At 39.7% G+C, this 12,009-nt stretch overlaps 1 protein-coding gene across 1 annotated transcript in view; it reads right to left on the bottom strand.

The window, feature by feature from the left end:
- septin12 (septin 12) overlaps nt 1–12,009 on the bottom strand; it is a 104,377-nt gene that overhangs the window by 77,683 nt on the left and 14,685 nt on the right. The window contains exon 2 of the mRNA XM_061699662.1: nt 1,659–3,170. Within this exon, the coding sequence (XP_061555646.1) occupies nt 1,659–3,170 (1,512 nt within the window). The remainder of the gene's footprint in view (nt 1–1,658; nt 3,171–12,009) is intronic.

Here is a 12,009-nt window from a genome sequence, read left to right as displayed (position 1 = left end):
ATTAGTCTGTTATTTACAGTCTGAGCACTGATGAAAGCACATACTGATGAAAGTGCTGCTGCAAAATGCAGGAATGTTGTGTAAAAATCACAGTATATAAAAGATAAGTAAGCAAATGGCAGTCCAACTGTTAGGACTCTCTTGACAGGACGTGACCAATCAAGACAACACTCACACCCAAAGTAAGCGATCCACAACATATACATTTGTGAACTCTAATGAACTGCACATCCCAAAATCATCCTGACAATAACCAGCGACAGGCAGGAAACTCGCCAAATGCTAGTTCTGAAAACAGAGGACATGGAGAACACGCAAACTCCACAAGAAAAGGTCAGAGATTCAAACTCATAACCTCTGACAGTTTGGCAAACACACTAACCATATGCCCCACTGTGTCACCACCATCAGCATCATACATTGCTTAAGGTACTGTATATGCGATGAAGAGGATGATATAATCCCGCTTCATATACCATTTTTCATCTGTCTTTCATTTCAGAGGGATTGGTGTCATACCCTGATGAGTTTGAAGTAGAGGGAAACTCCAGACAGGTGTGTTTAAACACATGCATCCTGTTTGTTAAGACACCCAGCCATGTTTTGGAATCCTTACAAGACTCACGTAAACATGCAAGGTTTCTCTTCTGTTTAAATGAAAGGACAAGAACCAATAAACCAATGTCTAATTTCTGCTAAAGGGCAAGTCATATGAGGTACTGTATATATTCATCAAGGCATGTTTAATAGCTGAATATGTAATTTACAACCTAATATTTCTTCTCCAAATGTATTGGTTCGACAGCTCAATAAACCTTGTGGCAAACATCTTGAAGGGTGGTGAACTTTAGACATAATTGTTGACTTGTGCTCACTTTGTTATCGGAGGGAAGTAGAAGCCCAAGGCAAAGAGGTCGTGAGCTATAATATCTTTAGCTGTTAAAAATATCATACATGCTCAAAGAGGAAGAGACAACATGCTTAAAATATGTTTGCGTGTTGTCTGAAATAAAATCAAGAAACAGCCACCTGCTGACTTCATCCTTCTCAGCATACTAAGGTAAACACTGAAACACATATGTTTTACTGGATGTGTATAAATGTGTGTGACAAAGTGTGTATATATACAGTACTATAGCTCAGTGGAGCAGGAAACCATTACAATGGGTGTGGTTACCAACTCATCTGCTAACCTTGTCTTGTTTTCCTGAGCTGACATGAGGAAAGTCCCCTGTCATCATTTGTTAAACAGACCTTATTAGTCACACCCAGCCACCCACTCACACAAAAACAAACACACACGCAGATAGAACTGCCAAAACCGTGTAGTATATTTGCATGGGTGTATGTGTATGGCCGTTCAGGTATTTAGAGTAGGGTCCTAACACAGTTGTTTAGATTTCACCACTGTCTTACTCTTGAATACTTTGATTGTTAATTGCAAGATTGGACCAAAGAAGAACCCATGCAGTATCAGGCTTTCAAAATGGGTAAACATTCATTTGAAATTCTAGACACAAAACGAATTATTACTACTACTACTACTACTACTACTACTACTACTACTACTACTACTACTACTACTACTAATAATAATAATAATAATAATTAGTTTAGCTGATATGATAAGGACATTTGTATTATTATATTATCATTACCTTTGTCTTTCTTTTTGCCATGTCCCCTTGTTGGCGTAAGTGTGGTCTCTGCAGGACAGCCCAGTTCAGAGGATGGAGCTCCATTATTCGGAACTGTGGAAGGTAGGATGACAGGCCGGGAGAAGGAGGCAATCCTCTGTAAGATTGAGCCTACACTATCTCCGACATCACTGGGGCAATCTTCCAAAGAGCTAGTTGCGCTGGGGCTGGAAGGACTCAAAGAGTTGGAAGGGACAGGGTTTACTTGCACAACCTGTGGCCTGGAAAGGGTTCCCAACTGCAAAATCTGGGGTGGAGAAAGGGGCACTGGTGAGCAGCTCACCTCTGGAACAGGAATGGAGCCTGCAGTTGAATGACTTGAGAAAGGCAAAAGGGGATGGTGAAGGGAGAGAGGCAGTGTATCGGAGTAACTGTCAAGGCTGCTGAGGGAAGCTGATAGACTTGCCGAAGTGTATGGGGAGTTGGTGTGATGGTGAAGGCTCCCTGTGCTTCTCGGAGGAGGCTTTGGAGGATTGGGGCTGATGGGCCGTCTGAGAACCTTAGCAGGGGAAGAAATGGAGTTGGTGCTCACCCAGCTATCAAGGTCCAAGGGAAACTTCCTGAGACGTGGAGTCTCTTTAGCCTTGGCCTGGGTAGTCTGGTGGCTTGAACAATGATTGTTGGGGCCGCAGCTACCGTCAACTTTAAGGGAATTGGCATTTTGAAGCCGGCCATTACAGGTAGCATTAGCACTGATATACCTCAAGCCAGGAGAAACTTGGTCTCCACCTCTCTGCACACCTAGTATGCCACCTCCTCCATCACAGATTTGAATATCTAGGCTGGGCATGGAGCCGTGATTAATCCCTTGAGGATCTGGTGACTCCAACACCAATCCTATTCCCTGGTCCAATGCAGACTGGAAAACAGTCCCATGAGAGGAGAACTTTGTCAAGTTGTGGTTGTTTCCCAATTTAGCACCTGCTTGCAGCTGCTGTTCTGAGAGCTGAGGCTGGGCTTGGTGGTACTCACCCATGGGTGGAGGACTGGAATATGATGTCAGCTTGTTAGGATGAAGTGAACCTCCACCCACTCCAGAGTACTCAAGGCTGGAAGAGGAGCTATGAAGGCTATCATTGTCACTTCCTGGTCCACGCAATATGGAGAACCCATTGTTGGGGTTCACCCTGCTTTGAAAGGATGCAGCTCGAGTCACAGAGGAGTTGTTGTTATAAGCGGCTGGCTTGTTCATAGTTCCCCGATTGAAGGACAGACTGCTGACCACTGTGCGTGACCTGAGGACTGGACTAGGATTGGAACTTTGGCTGATACAGGTCTGGTACCCTGCAGAGACTAGGTTGTTGATGTTTTTAAAAGATGAAGGGGATTCTCCTCCAACCCTACCCTCACTGGCTTTGTTATGGCTGTGGAAGAAATGGGAGGACGAAGGAGAGACAGGGGAGGAGGCAGTGGATGCCGAGGAGAAGGATGGTATGTCATCCACATCTTCAATGTCAAAGGATCTCTTCAAGGCTGCAAGTACAAAGAGTTTAATTTGTCAGTAATGGAAATAAAGAATTTGGATTTTAACAAACATAAAAGTGGATGTATGTCTTCTGTCAACTGCAATCAACAATGAAATGTCAGTTAGTTTTTACATAAACCTAGTGCAGTATTTACAGTAGGTGGAAGTCAGGATCAGATTGGTTGTCTCATACTCCATTGAGACCCTATAAAGTACAGAAACATTAATGATGCAGCCCAAACCTCTAATTGTTAATAGTTCTTTCAACCTTTTTTGATCAGCCCATTCCAACTGAGACCTCGGAAATGTGAGTTGATGAGTCAATTTGACTTGGTTTCCTTTAACTAAAGGAACGAAGATATTGGACTTGCTGAAGGGCATTTCTTATGAACTGTGATTCATTATACTTGAATTTCAACTTAATAAAAATAAAAATGAAATACAAATACATGCCTTTCCACGAACACACACTTTAAACTTAAACTGCAATAGATCTACTGTATATACTGTATCTTTTCTCTCACCTTTTTTCACATTTCTCAGGCCTGAATGATCTTTGACCCTTGCCTTTGCCTGCAATGGTGTCCCTTTCCTCTGTTGAACACAAACACGCTTCCTTCGTACCACAAACACAATGGGGGGGATTGGGTCGGAGCTTAAGTTTTTGTGGGTTTTTGCGTTACCAATACCTTACAACTGCAACACGGCACAACACAAAAATGATTGCATGGATAGTCAGCTCAAAGGATCAGTTAGATATTACAGTAAGTTAACGTGGTTCTCAACTGTAATCTTTAGAATATGACATTTACATCTTTAAAAAACTTAAGCCTTTAAAAAAATAATTTGCCACTTTCCTGAAACAATGTATTTTTTTTATTTTGTATTAACTGTATTGCATTTAAATTTATGTTTTGATTGTTTCACTGAACAATTTAGCCAAGATACTGGTATTGATTTCTGCTTGCTTTTTTCTTTTTACTTACCCACTTGGTCCGAAAGAGATGTTAATACAAGAATGATCAAGTTTCTTTGCATTTTTCCACGTATAATCAACAACTGTCAAAAATAATCCATTTGAAAAGCTTCCATTTGCGAGCCATGCGTGAGCATCCACTGCATACACACGTGGATAAAATTGTTGGTACCAAGAAAAGCCCACAGTTGTCACAGAAATAACTTGAATCTGACAATAATAATAATAAATTAAAATGTAATGAAAATTAACCAATAAATATCAGACATTGCTTTTGAATTGTGGTTCAACAGAATTATTTTAAAAAAACAAACTCATTAAAGAGGCCTCGACAGAAATGATGAAATGAAAAGAAAGAAAAGTCCACAGTTGTCACAGAAATAACTTGAATCTGACAATAGTAATAATAAATTAAAATGTAATGAAAATTAACCAATAAATATCAGACATTGCTTTTGAATTGTGGTTCAACAGAATTATTTTAAAAAACAAACTCATGAAAGGGGCCTCGACAAAAATGATGGTACCACTAGAAAATATTGAAACTAACTTGACCATAGTGACATGTGCAAACAAGTTGTGTCCTCTAATTAGCATCACAGGTATCTTCAAACTTTTCGTCAGTCAGTCGGACTTTTTAAAGGGTGACAAGTAATCACTGTGTTGTTTGTTGTGACATGGTGTGTACCACACGAAACATTTGAACACCTGTGGAAGGAGCTGAAACATGCTGTCTCGAGAAAGCACCCTTCAAACATCAGACAATTGAAGACGTTTGCTCATGAAGAGTTGGCCAAAATATCTGCTGAGAGGTGCAGAAGTCTCATTGAAAGTTACAAAAATGATTGGATTGCCTCAAAAGGTTGTGCAACAAAATATGAAGTTAAGGGTACCATCATTTTTGTCCACGCCTGTTTTATGTGTTTTTTTGTTTGTTTGTTTTTGATAATTCAGTTGAACCACAATTCAAAAGCAAAGTGATTTTTATTGGTTAATTTTCATTACGCTTTTAATTTGTTATTACTTCTGTCAGATTCAAGTGATTTCTGTGACCCCTGTGGGGTTTTCTTTCATTAAGAGAGGTGTACCACCAACCATGTGTGTATACTGTATATTTGGGTGTAAAATTTTAGTTATGCAATGTAAGGGATCTTCAGTAGTTATAGTAAATGTACAATTCCCTGGAGAAGCGATGTCAAGTTCACTTTTTTTTTTTTATTCATCCATCCATTTTCTGTACCGCTTATCTAGGGTCACGGGCGTGCTGGAGCCTATCCCAGCTATCTTATACGTATCTTACACGTTATTGTACACTCTGAACTGGCTGCCAGCCAATTGCAGGGCACATATGAACAAACAACCATTCGCACTCACATTCACACCTACGGGCAATTTAGAGTCTTCAATCAACCTACCACAAATGTTTTTGGGATGTGGGAGGAAACCGTAGTACCCGGAGAAAACCCACGCAGGAACATGCAAACTCTACACAGGCGGGGCCGGGATTTGAACCCCGGTCCTCAGAACTGTGAGGCAGATGTGCTAGGCAGTCGTCCACCGTGCCGCCCACTCACCGTTTTTAGTTACTTTTGCAAATGTGCATGAATGGTCAGATGACAGAGATGCGTTGTTTTAAAAAACTTCCACTTTCAGACTTTTTAAAAATCAGACAAATGGGGCATTTACACCTAGATGAGGCAAGAGTGTGTGTGGATAGATAGCACTAAGCCTAGCAAGCTCCACACTCAGCGCCATACAGACATGCTCATTGACTTTAGGGTGTACTGGCAGTTTGTTGACATTTCATATGGAATGAATTTCATGAATGTGCTGTTCATTAGTGTGAACTGGATGGATTTTAAATGGTCATTTGCTAACTGTATAAAGAAGTACTGTAGGTTTTTTGTTTTTTTTTAATGTGCTGTTCATTAGTGTGAACTGGATGGATTTTAAATGGTCATTTGCTAACTGTATAAAGAAGTACTGTAGGTTTTTTTTTTTTTTTTTTAATCTCCTCTTCGAAAAATAAAAACACTTTAGACCCAGCACTTGTTGATTCAGTGAGGTTAACATTTCTCATTACTGTTTGTGGTTTATCTATGTGGTCTATTTAAAAGCTGCCATTGTTTTCAATCATTGCTTTGTGTTGAGACTCACTTCCTGTTGCCTTCAAGTGGCTCCAGAGCAGATTCCTTATTATCCCTTGTCGGCTGACAGAAGTCAAGCTATGCCAGCTGTAAAACAGGCCTTATGTAGCGTAAAATAATTATTGTCACCTTGTGCTGCAAATTTGAGTTGTTTTTAGTTTTTTTTCTGCTCATATCACTCATTGTCATCTTTAATTCAATGAAGGTAACTGCACCAATAGAGGCTGTGTGTTGGTGGACTTGATAAAAGTTGATTAGTCAGAAACATTAAATTGTTTCATTTCACCCACTGTGAATAGTCCCAGCTTTTCTTGGGTATTTGTAGATAAAGAATTGAATGGCATGCTTTAAAAGAAGTATACAAATAATTATTGCTTGCATTCTGGCTTCATACAAACATACTAACACCAAAGTCCAATTTCAGTTCCTTCCTGAGAAGACTCAGAAGGCTCCAGGCAGGCAAGCTGGGTGGTGTGTGTGTGTGTGTGTGTGTTGGGGGGTGGGCAGAGTTTGTCGAGGCTGCAAGTGAGAACCTGCCCTCAGTATAAAAGATAAAGAGTCCTGGTATCAGGTAATTGCTGGCACCCTCCTGGAGACTGGAGAAATAATGACGGTGGCAATTGTGCATCATGTCTCTGTATTGCTTAGTCGTGCGTGTGTGTGTATTTGTATAGTGTCTACCTACCCTTGGTTCTCAGAATTGTGTTCTCCTTCCCTAATATAGACCAGTTTCGCTGTGAAGAGTTTGAAATCAGTTTTGATCACTGCATGTGCGTCAAAAAAGGAAAGTCAAAACACTGGACAATAGCTCCTTATACACTGCCATCTCCAGCCTGGGTTCAAGAAGGAAAGGCGTGACAGAATGTTCAGCGATAAGGCATCAGTGGGGGTAGCAGCAGCGCCGTATCTTTGTATAAATGGCACTACCAGAATAGTAGAGCAGCTTCGACAAATTCCATTTCCGTTACGGAATGCCAGAACACTATTGAAACTTACACACTGGGTGGCATTGTTATAAAAACAAGCAAAGCAGCATGTTGGTAAAGTAATATCTAGGATAACATTGCGCAATCTGATAGTACAATAGCCTGGTATTCTTTAAATCTGCATAAACTAGACATTATAGTCTAAATATGCCTGTATTTGACAGCAATAATAACTTGCCATTTATGTTATGTCATTTCAATTTTTATATAACTTTAGAACTTCGATGAGAACTAAAATGGCAGTTACGAGTGTTATAATGTTTAGATGAGAATATAATGAAATAACGAAAAGCAACCCTGACTACCTTAATCATATTGCAACTCAGATTGGTGTTGCAGAACAGTGATGACACTGTGTAAAAGGACAGAGTAGGTTACAGGCACCAATGTAATGATGTTGGAATGAACTGACCAGCTGTTTTGCTATCATGACTTCATTTTGGCAGTTGTTAAAAAAGTTATTGGATTACTAATTGCAATATATATTTTAATATTTTTGATAAGGCTCTCAACATAACAGGCAAGGCTCTAAACATAACAGGTAACAAGGTGAAGCAGTGATTTGGACGCTTGCCTCTCAGTCGAGAGGTTCTGGGTTTGGATCGTGGCTTTCCTGTGTGGAATTTGTTCTATGTTCTCCCTATGCGCCATGGATTTTCTCTGTGTGAATGCTATTGTGAATGGTTGTCTATATGTGCCTTGCGATTGACTGGTGACCAGTCCAGAGACTAGAGTATACCCTGCCACTCACCCAAAGTCAACATCTTCATTTCCGGGAAACTGGGTGGGGGTAGGCGGGAGGCAGTGAGCATGCTGTGACAATGCGAGAGATTGCATGATTTACGAAGACGAAAAACATGGCGGCGCCCCTTGCATAGACTTGGAAAAGCAGCTATTATTGTACAAGACAAAAGTTATCTGTTCACAAGTCCTTTTCCTTTGGATTTTCGCTTCGTTCTTTTCTCTTTTCCTTCACCAGTTTCGCTAGCAGTGGTAACTCGCAGAGAGCCACTTGAGATTCGCATTGCTACGTCAATGCCAACTCGCCTGTCATGGAGGATCCCAGACCCCGCGTTGAGCTGCCCCTGAAGAGAAAAAAGGTGGATTCTTCCACTTCGACTGAGGATTAAACTTGATTCAACAGAGACGCAGACTACTGTCCTCCTCTTAATCAACAGGAAATTACACTTGACTTGCTTTGCCAAGAGATCACGGAACTCAGAAAGAGCTTGGAGTTCACGCAACTACAGGTGAAAGAGCTAAGATTAGATAACACTGCGCTCAAACATGATATCAACGTCAGCGGAACTACAAACTCTTAGACATTCCAGAAAATGCTCCGGAAGACCCCGATGCGCAAATTAAAAAGTTCATGATGTCTGCGCTCAAAATACAGCAAGATACAGTCGACAAGATTACCTTTCACCGTGTTCATTGATTGGGAGGCCCTCGTCCAGGAAACCGACCACGTCCCATCATTGCAAAGTTTGAACACTTACAGCATAAATCCATCCATCCATCCATTTTCTGAGCCGCTTCTCCTCACTAGGGTCGCGAGCGTGCTGGAGCCTATCCCAGCTATCATCGGGCAGGAGGCGGGGTACACCCTGAACTGGTTGCCAGCCAATCGCAGCACTTACAGCATAAAGTGTTCGTGTAATCAAAAGGTCGCGAAAGGGACTTCGTTTGGAATGAACGACCAGTTCCCCAAGGAAATCAACGAGAGGCGTAAAATCTTGTACCCGATGATGAAAAATCACCGTGAGAAAGGCAAATGAGCGTGGCTAGCTGTCGAAAAGTTATATGTCGACGGCCAACTGTTTCGTGATGCCAACGTCACGCCCTGGCTCTTCTAGATAAGTACGTCAACAGCGTATTGTATTTTGTTTCCTTCTTTCCATTTTTGCGTAGACAAATAAAAAAAAAAATTAAAACAGAATCACGCATGCCACCAGTATGAATTATCACTCCTGTCTGTCTGTTTTCCTCCTCTGCTTGTTTCCACACCCACTAAACACACAAGTCGCTCTAAACTCTTCTTGTGCACTACAAACAACCACCACACACCATATTATCCCCTTGTCACTGATGTTTGTTTTCTATATTCAGTGTTTGTTCGCTACCCTTCTATGTACCCTGGCCTTTGCAGTACTTAAATATAGCATCTTTATCAACTTCTCTAAATAACATTTGTCAACAGAATACCATAAAATCCATAAAATCTCCCGAAAACTGTAAAAAAACAACAAGAACAAAGAATTCATAGCACCCAATCTATTTAAAATTCCTATACACGCACCTATTATATGTCAAATTTAACTTTTGTGTCATGGAATGTCAATGGCATTCGATCACGGGCAAAATAGAATTAAGATTATGGATGATATCACAAAATTTAAAACAGACCTCCTATTACAAGAAACGCACTTTATTGAGTCAGAAGAAAAATTCCTCATTGACTCAAATTTCACTCAGGCTATCTCGGCCTTTATAACAGGAGACAAAGAGGAGTCTCAATACTAGTTCGTAAAAGACTACTTTTTAAAATAAATAGTACAGTAGCAGATCCAGACAGCTGATACATAATTACACAGGCTACAATATTTAACAAACTTTACACAATTCTCAATGAACACGCTCCTAATAAAGAGCCTTTTTTCACACGCTCTTTTCACACTTGTTAAACTTGTCAGCCAATTCTACAGTTATCATGGGAGGCGACTTTAACCTTACGCTAAATCCCCTAATAGATTGCTCAAATCTCAAAAAGACCAATCAGCCACAATGCCCCAATATATTTGAGCAGCGTATGGACGACTTTGGTCTTGTTGACATATGGAGGCTGAAAAAACGTACAAAAAGAGAACAAACATTGCTCTCGTCAGTTCACCGCTCTTTCTTAAGAATAGATTTTTTTCGATCAAACAATTCGGTAGCTCAAAGCTCCAAAATACATCATCATCAGCAACCATGCACCAATTTCTCTCAATCTAAAAATTGTGTCAAGTCTGGGACCCCCACCAACATGGCGCTTTAACACATCCATATTGAAGGACCCGGATTTTGATTCGTGAGGATGGAATGGGATGAATTTTTGAAATTCAACGACTCCCCAACCATATGCCCAGATCTGCTGTGGGAAACCGGGAAAGCTGTATTGAGTGGTCGAATCATATCATACTCTTCGTACGAGGAAAAAACAGGAACAAAAATAAAATAAAATTGAGGAAAAAATAAAACACAGAAAAATATGTAATTAATCCAAACAGATACGCTTAGAAACCAACTTCAAAAGGCAAAACATCAATTAGACGTTATCAAAAAGAGCAGATTTTCTACAACAACAGTTAAGATACACAAACTTTGAGTACAACAATAAATCAGGAAAGTTTCTTGCGAACCAACTTCAGCGCAATAAAGAAAAGTCATTAATTACAGCTATTCAAGATTCAAACAGCAACTGGACAAAGTCACTTCTAGAAATAAATGAAATATTTTACAATTATTATCGCACCTTATATGCATCTTCGAACAACCAAAACCAAAAAGAAATTGAAATTTTTATTAGGGATCTAAACATTCCTCAATTAAATACAGGATTAAAGACAGTCTTGATGTTCCTTGAACCATCACAGAATTACATAGCGCATTAAAAAAAAAAACATGCAATCGGGACGAGCGCCTGGCCCGGACGGAATCTCCTTTGAATTCAATAAACATTTCAGGCCAATACTAAGCGCCTCTATTTTTCAGAACAGTCAAGGAGATGAACGATAAAGGTCAAATAAGTAGCCATATGAACACAGCTTCAATTCAATTATTACTAAAGTCAGGTAAAGACCCCATTCTCCCGGCTAATTATCAGCCCTTATTATTGATTAATGTAGATATCAAGATTATCTCAAATGCCCTCGCAGCGAGACTTGAAACGGTACTCCTGTCGATAATCCACTATGACCAGACTGGTTTCATTAAAGGTAGAAGTTCCACAAAAATATATGTCAGATGTCTGTCAAATTTAATAAGCACGTCAAAGCGTAAATATCTAAATGCAATCATCATGTCATTTGCCGCAGAGAAAGTATTCGATAAAGTTAACTGGGCTTTACTGTTTGGAGTACTTCGCAAATTTGGCTTTGGAGACTCATTTATACATTGGATAGTAACATTATACAACTCACCGAAAGCGACAGTCACCATAAAAAGGATTACATCACTAAGTTTTATTTAAAAAAAAATAAAATAAAATTATTTTAAAAAGAGGAATCAGACAATGCTATTTGCAATATTCATCGAACCTCTTGCTACCGCTATACGTCAGAATGCTAATATTAAAGGTATCTGCTCGCTAGTGACAGAACACAAAATCAATCTGTATGCTGATGATATTCTTCTTGATTTACAGGAAGCCAAGTCTTCTCTTCAGACAGTCTTCAATCTCATTAAAAAAAAATTCACAAATATCAGATTATCAACAGGACAAAATCAACAATCCTCCCAATAACAGCAAACTCATGGAATCCTGCATATCAAATCCCAGATTATCCCACTCCTATAGGAAACATTAAGTATTTCAATATTAATATTTCGCCAAAACTCACAGAGCTAACCAATCTGAATTGCACAACACTTCAGGAAAAAATTTCATCTGATTTAAAACGCTGGAATAACTTTCCTATATCACTACTGGGAAGAATAGCCACAATAAAAATGAAAACCTTACCTCAAATAAATTATT

The sequence above is a fragment of the Phycodurus eques genome, chromosome 16 (genome assembly GCF_024500275.1).
Source record: "Phycodurus eques isolate BA_2022a chromosome 16, UOR_Pequ_1.1, whole genome shotgun sequence".
Lineage (NCBI taxonomy): Eukaryota > Metazoa > Chordata > Actinopteri > Syngnathiformes > Syngnathidae > Phycodurus > Phycodurus eques.
This window is presented reverse-complemented; position numbering and strand designations above follow the sequence as displayed.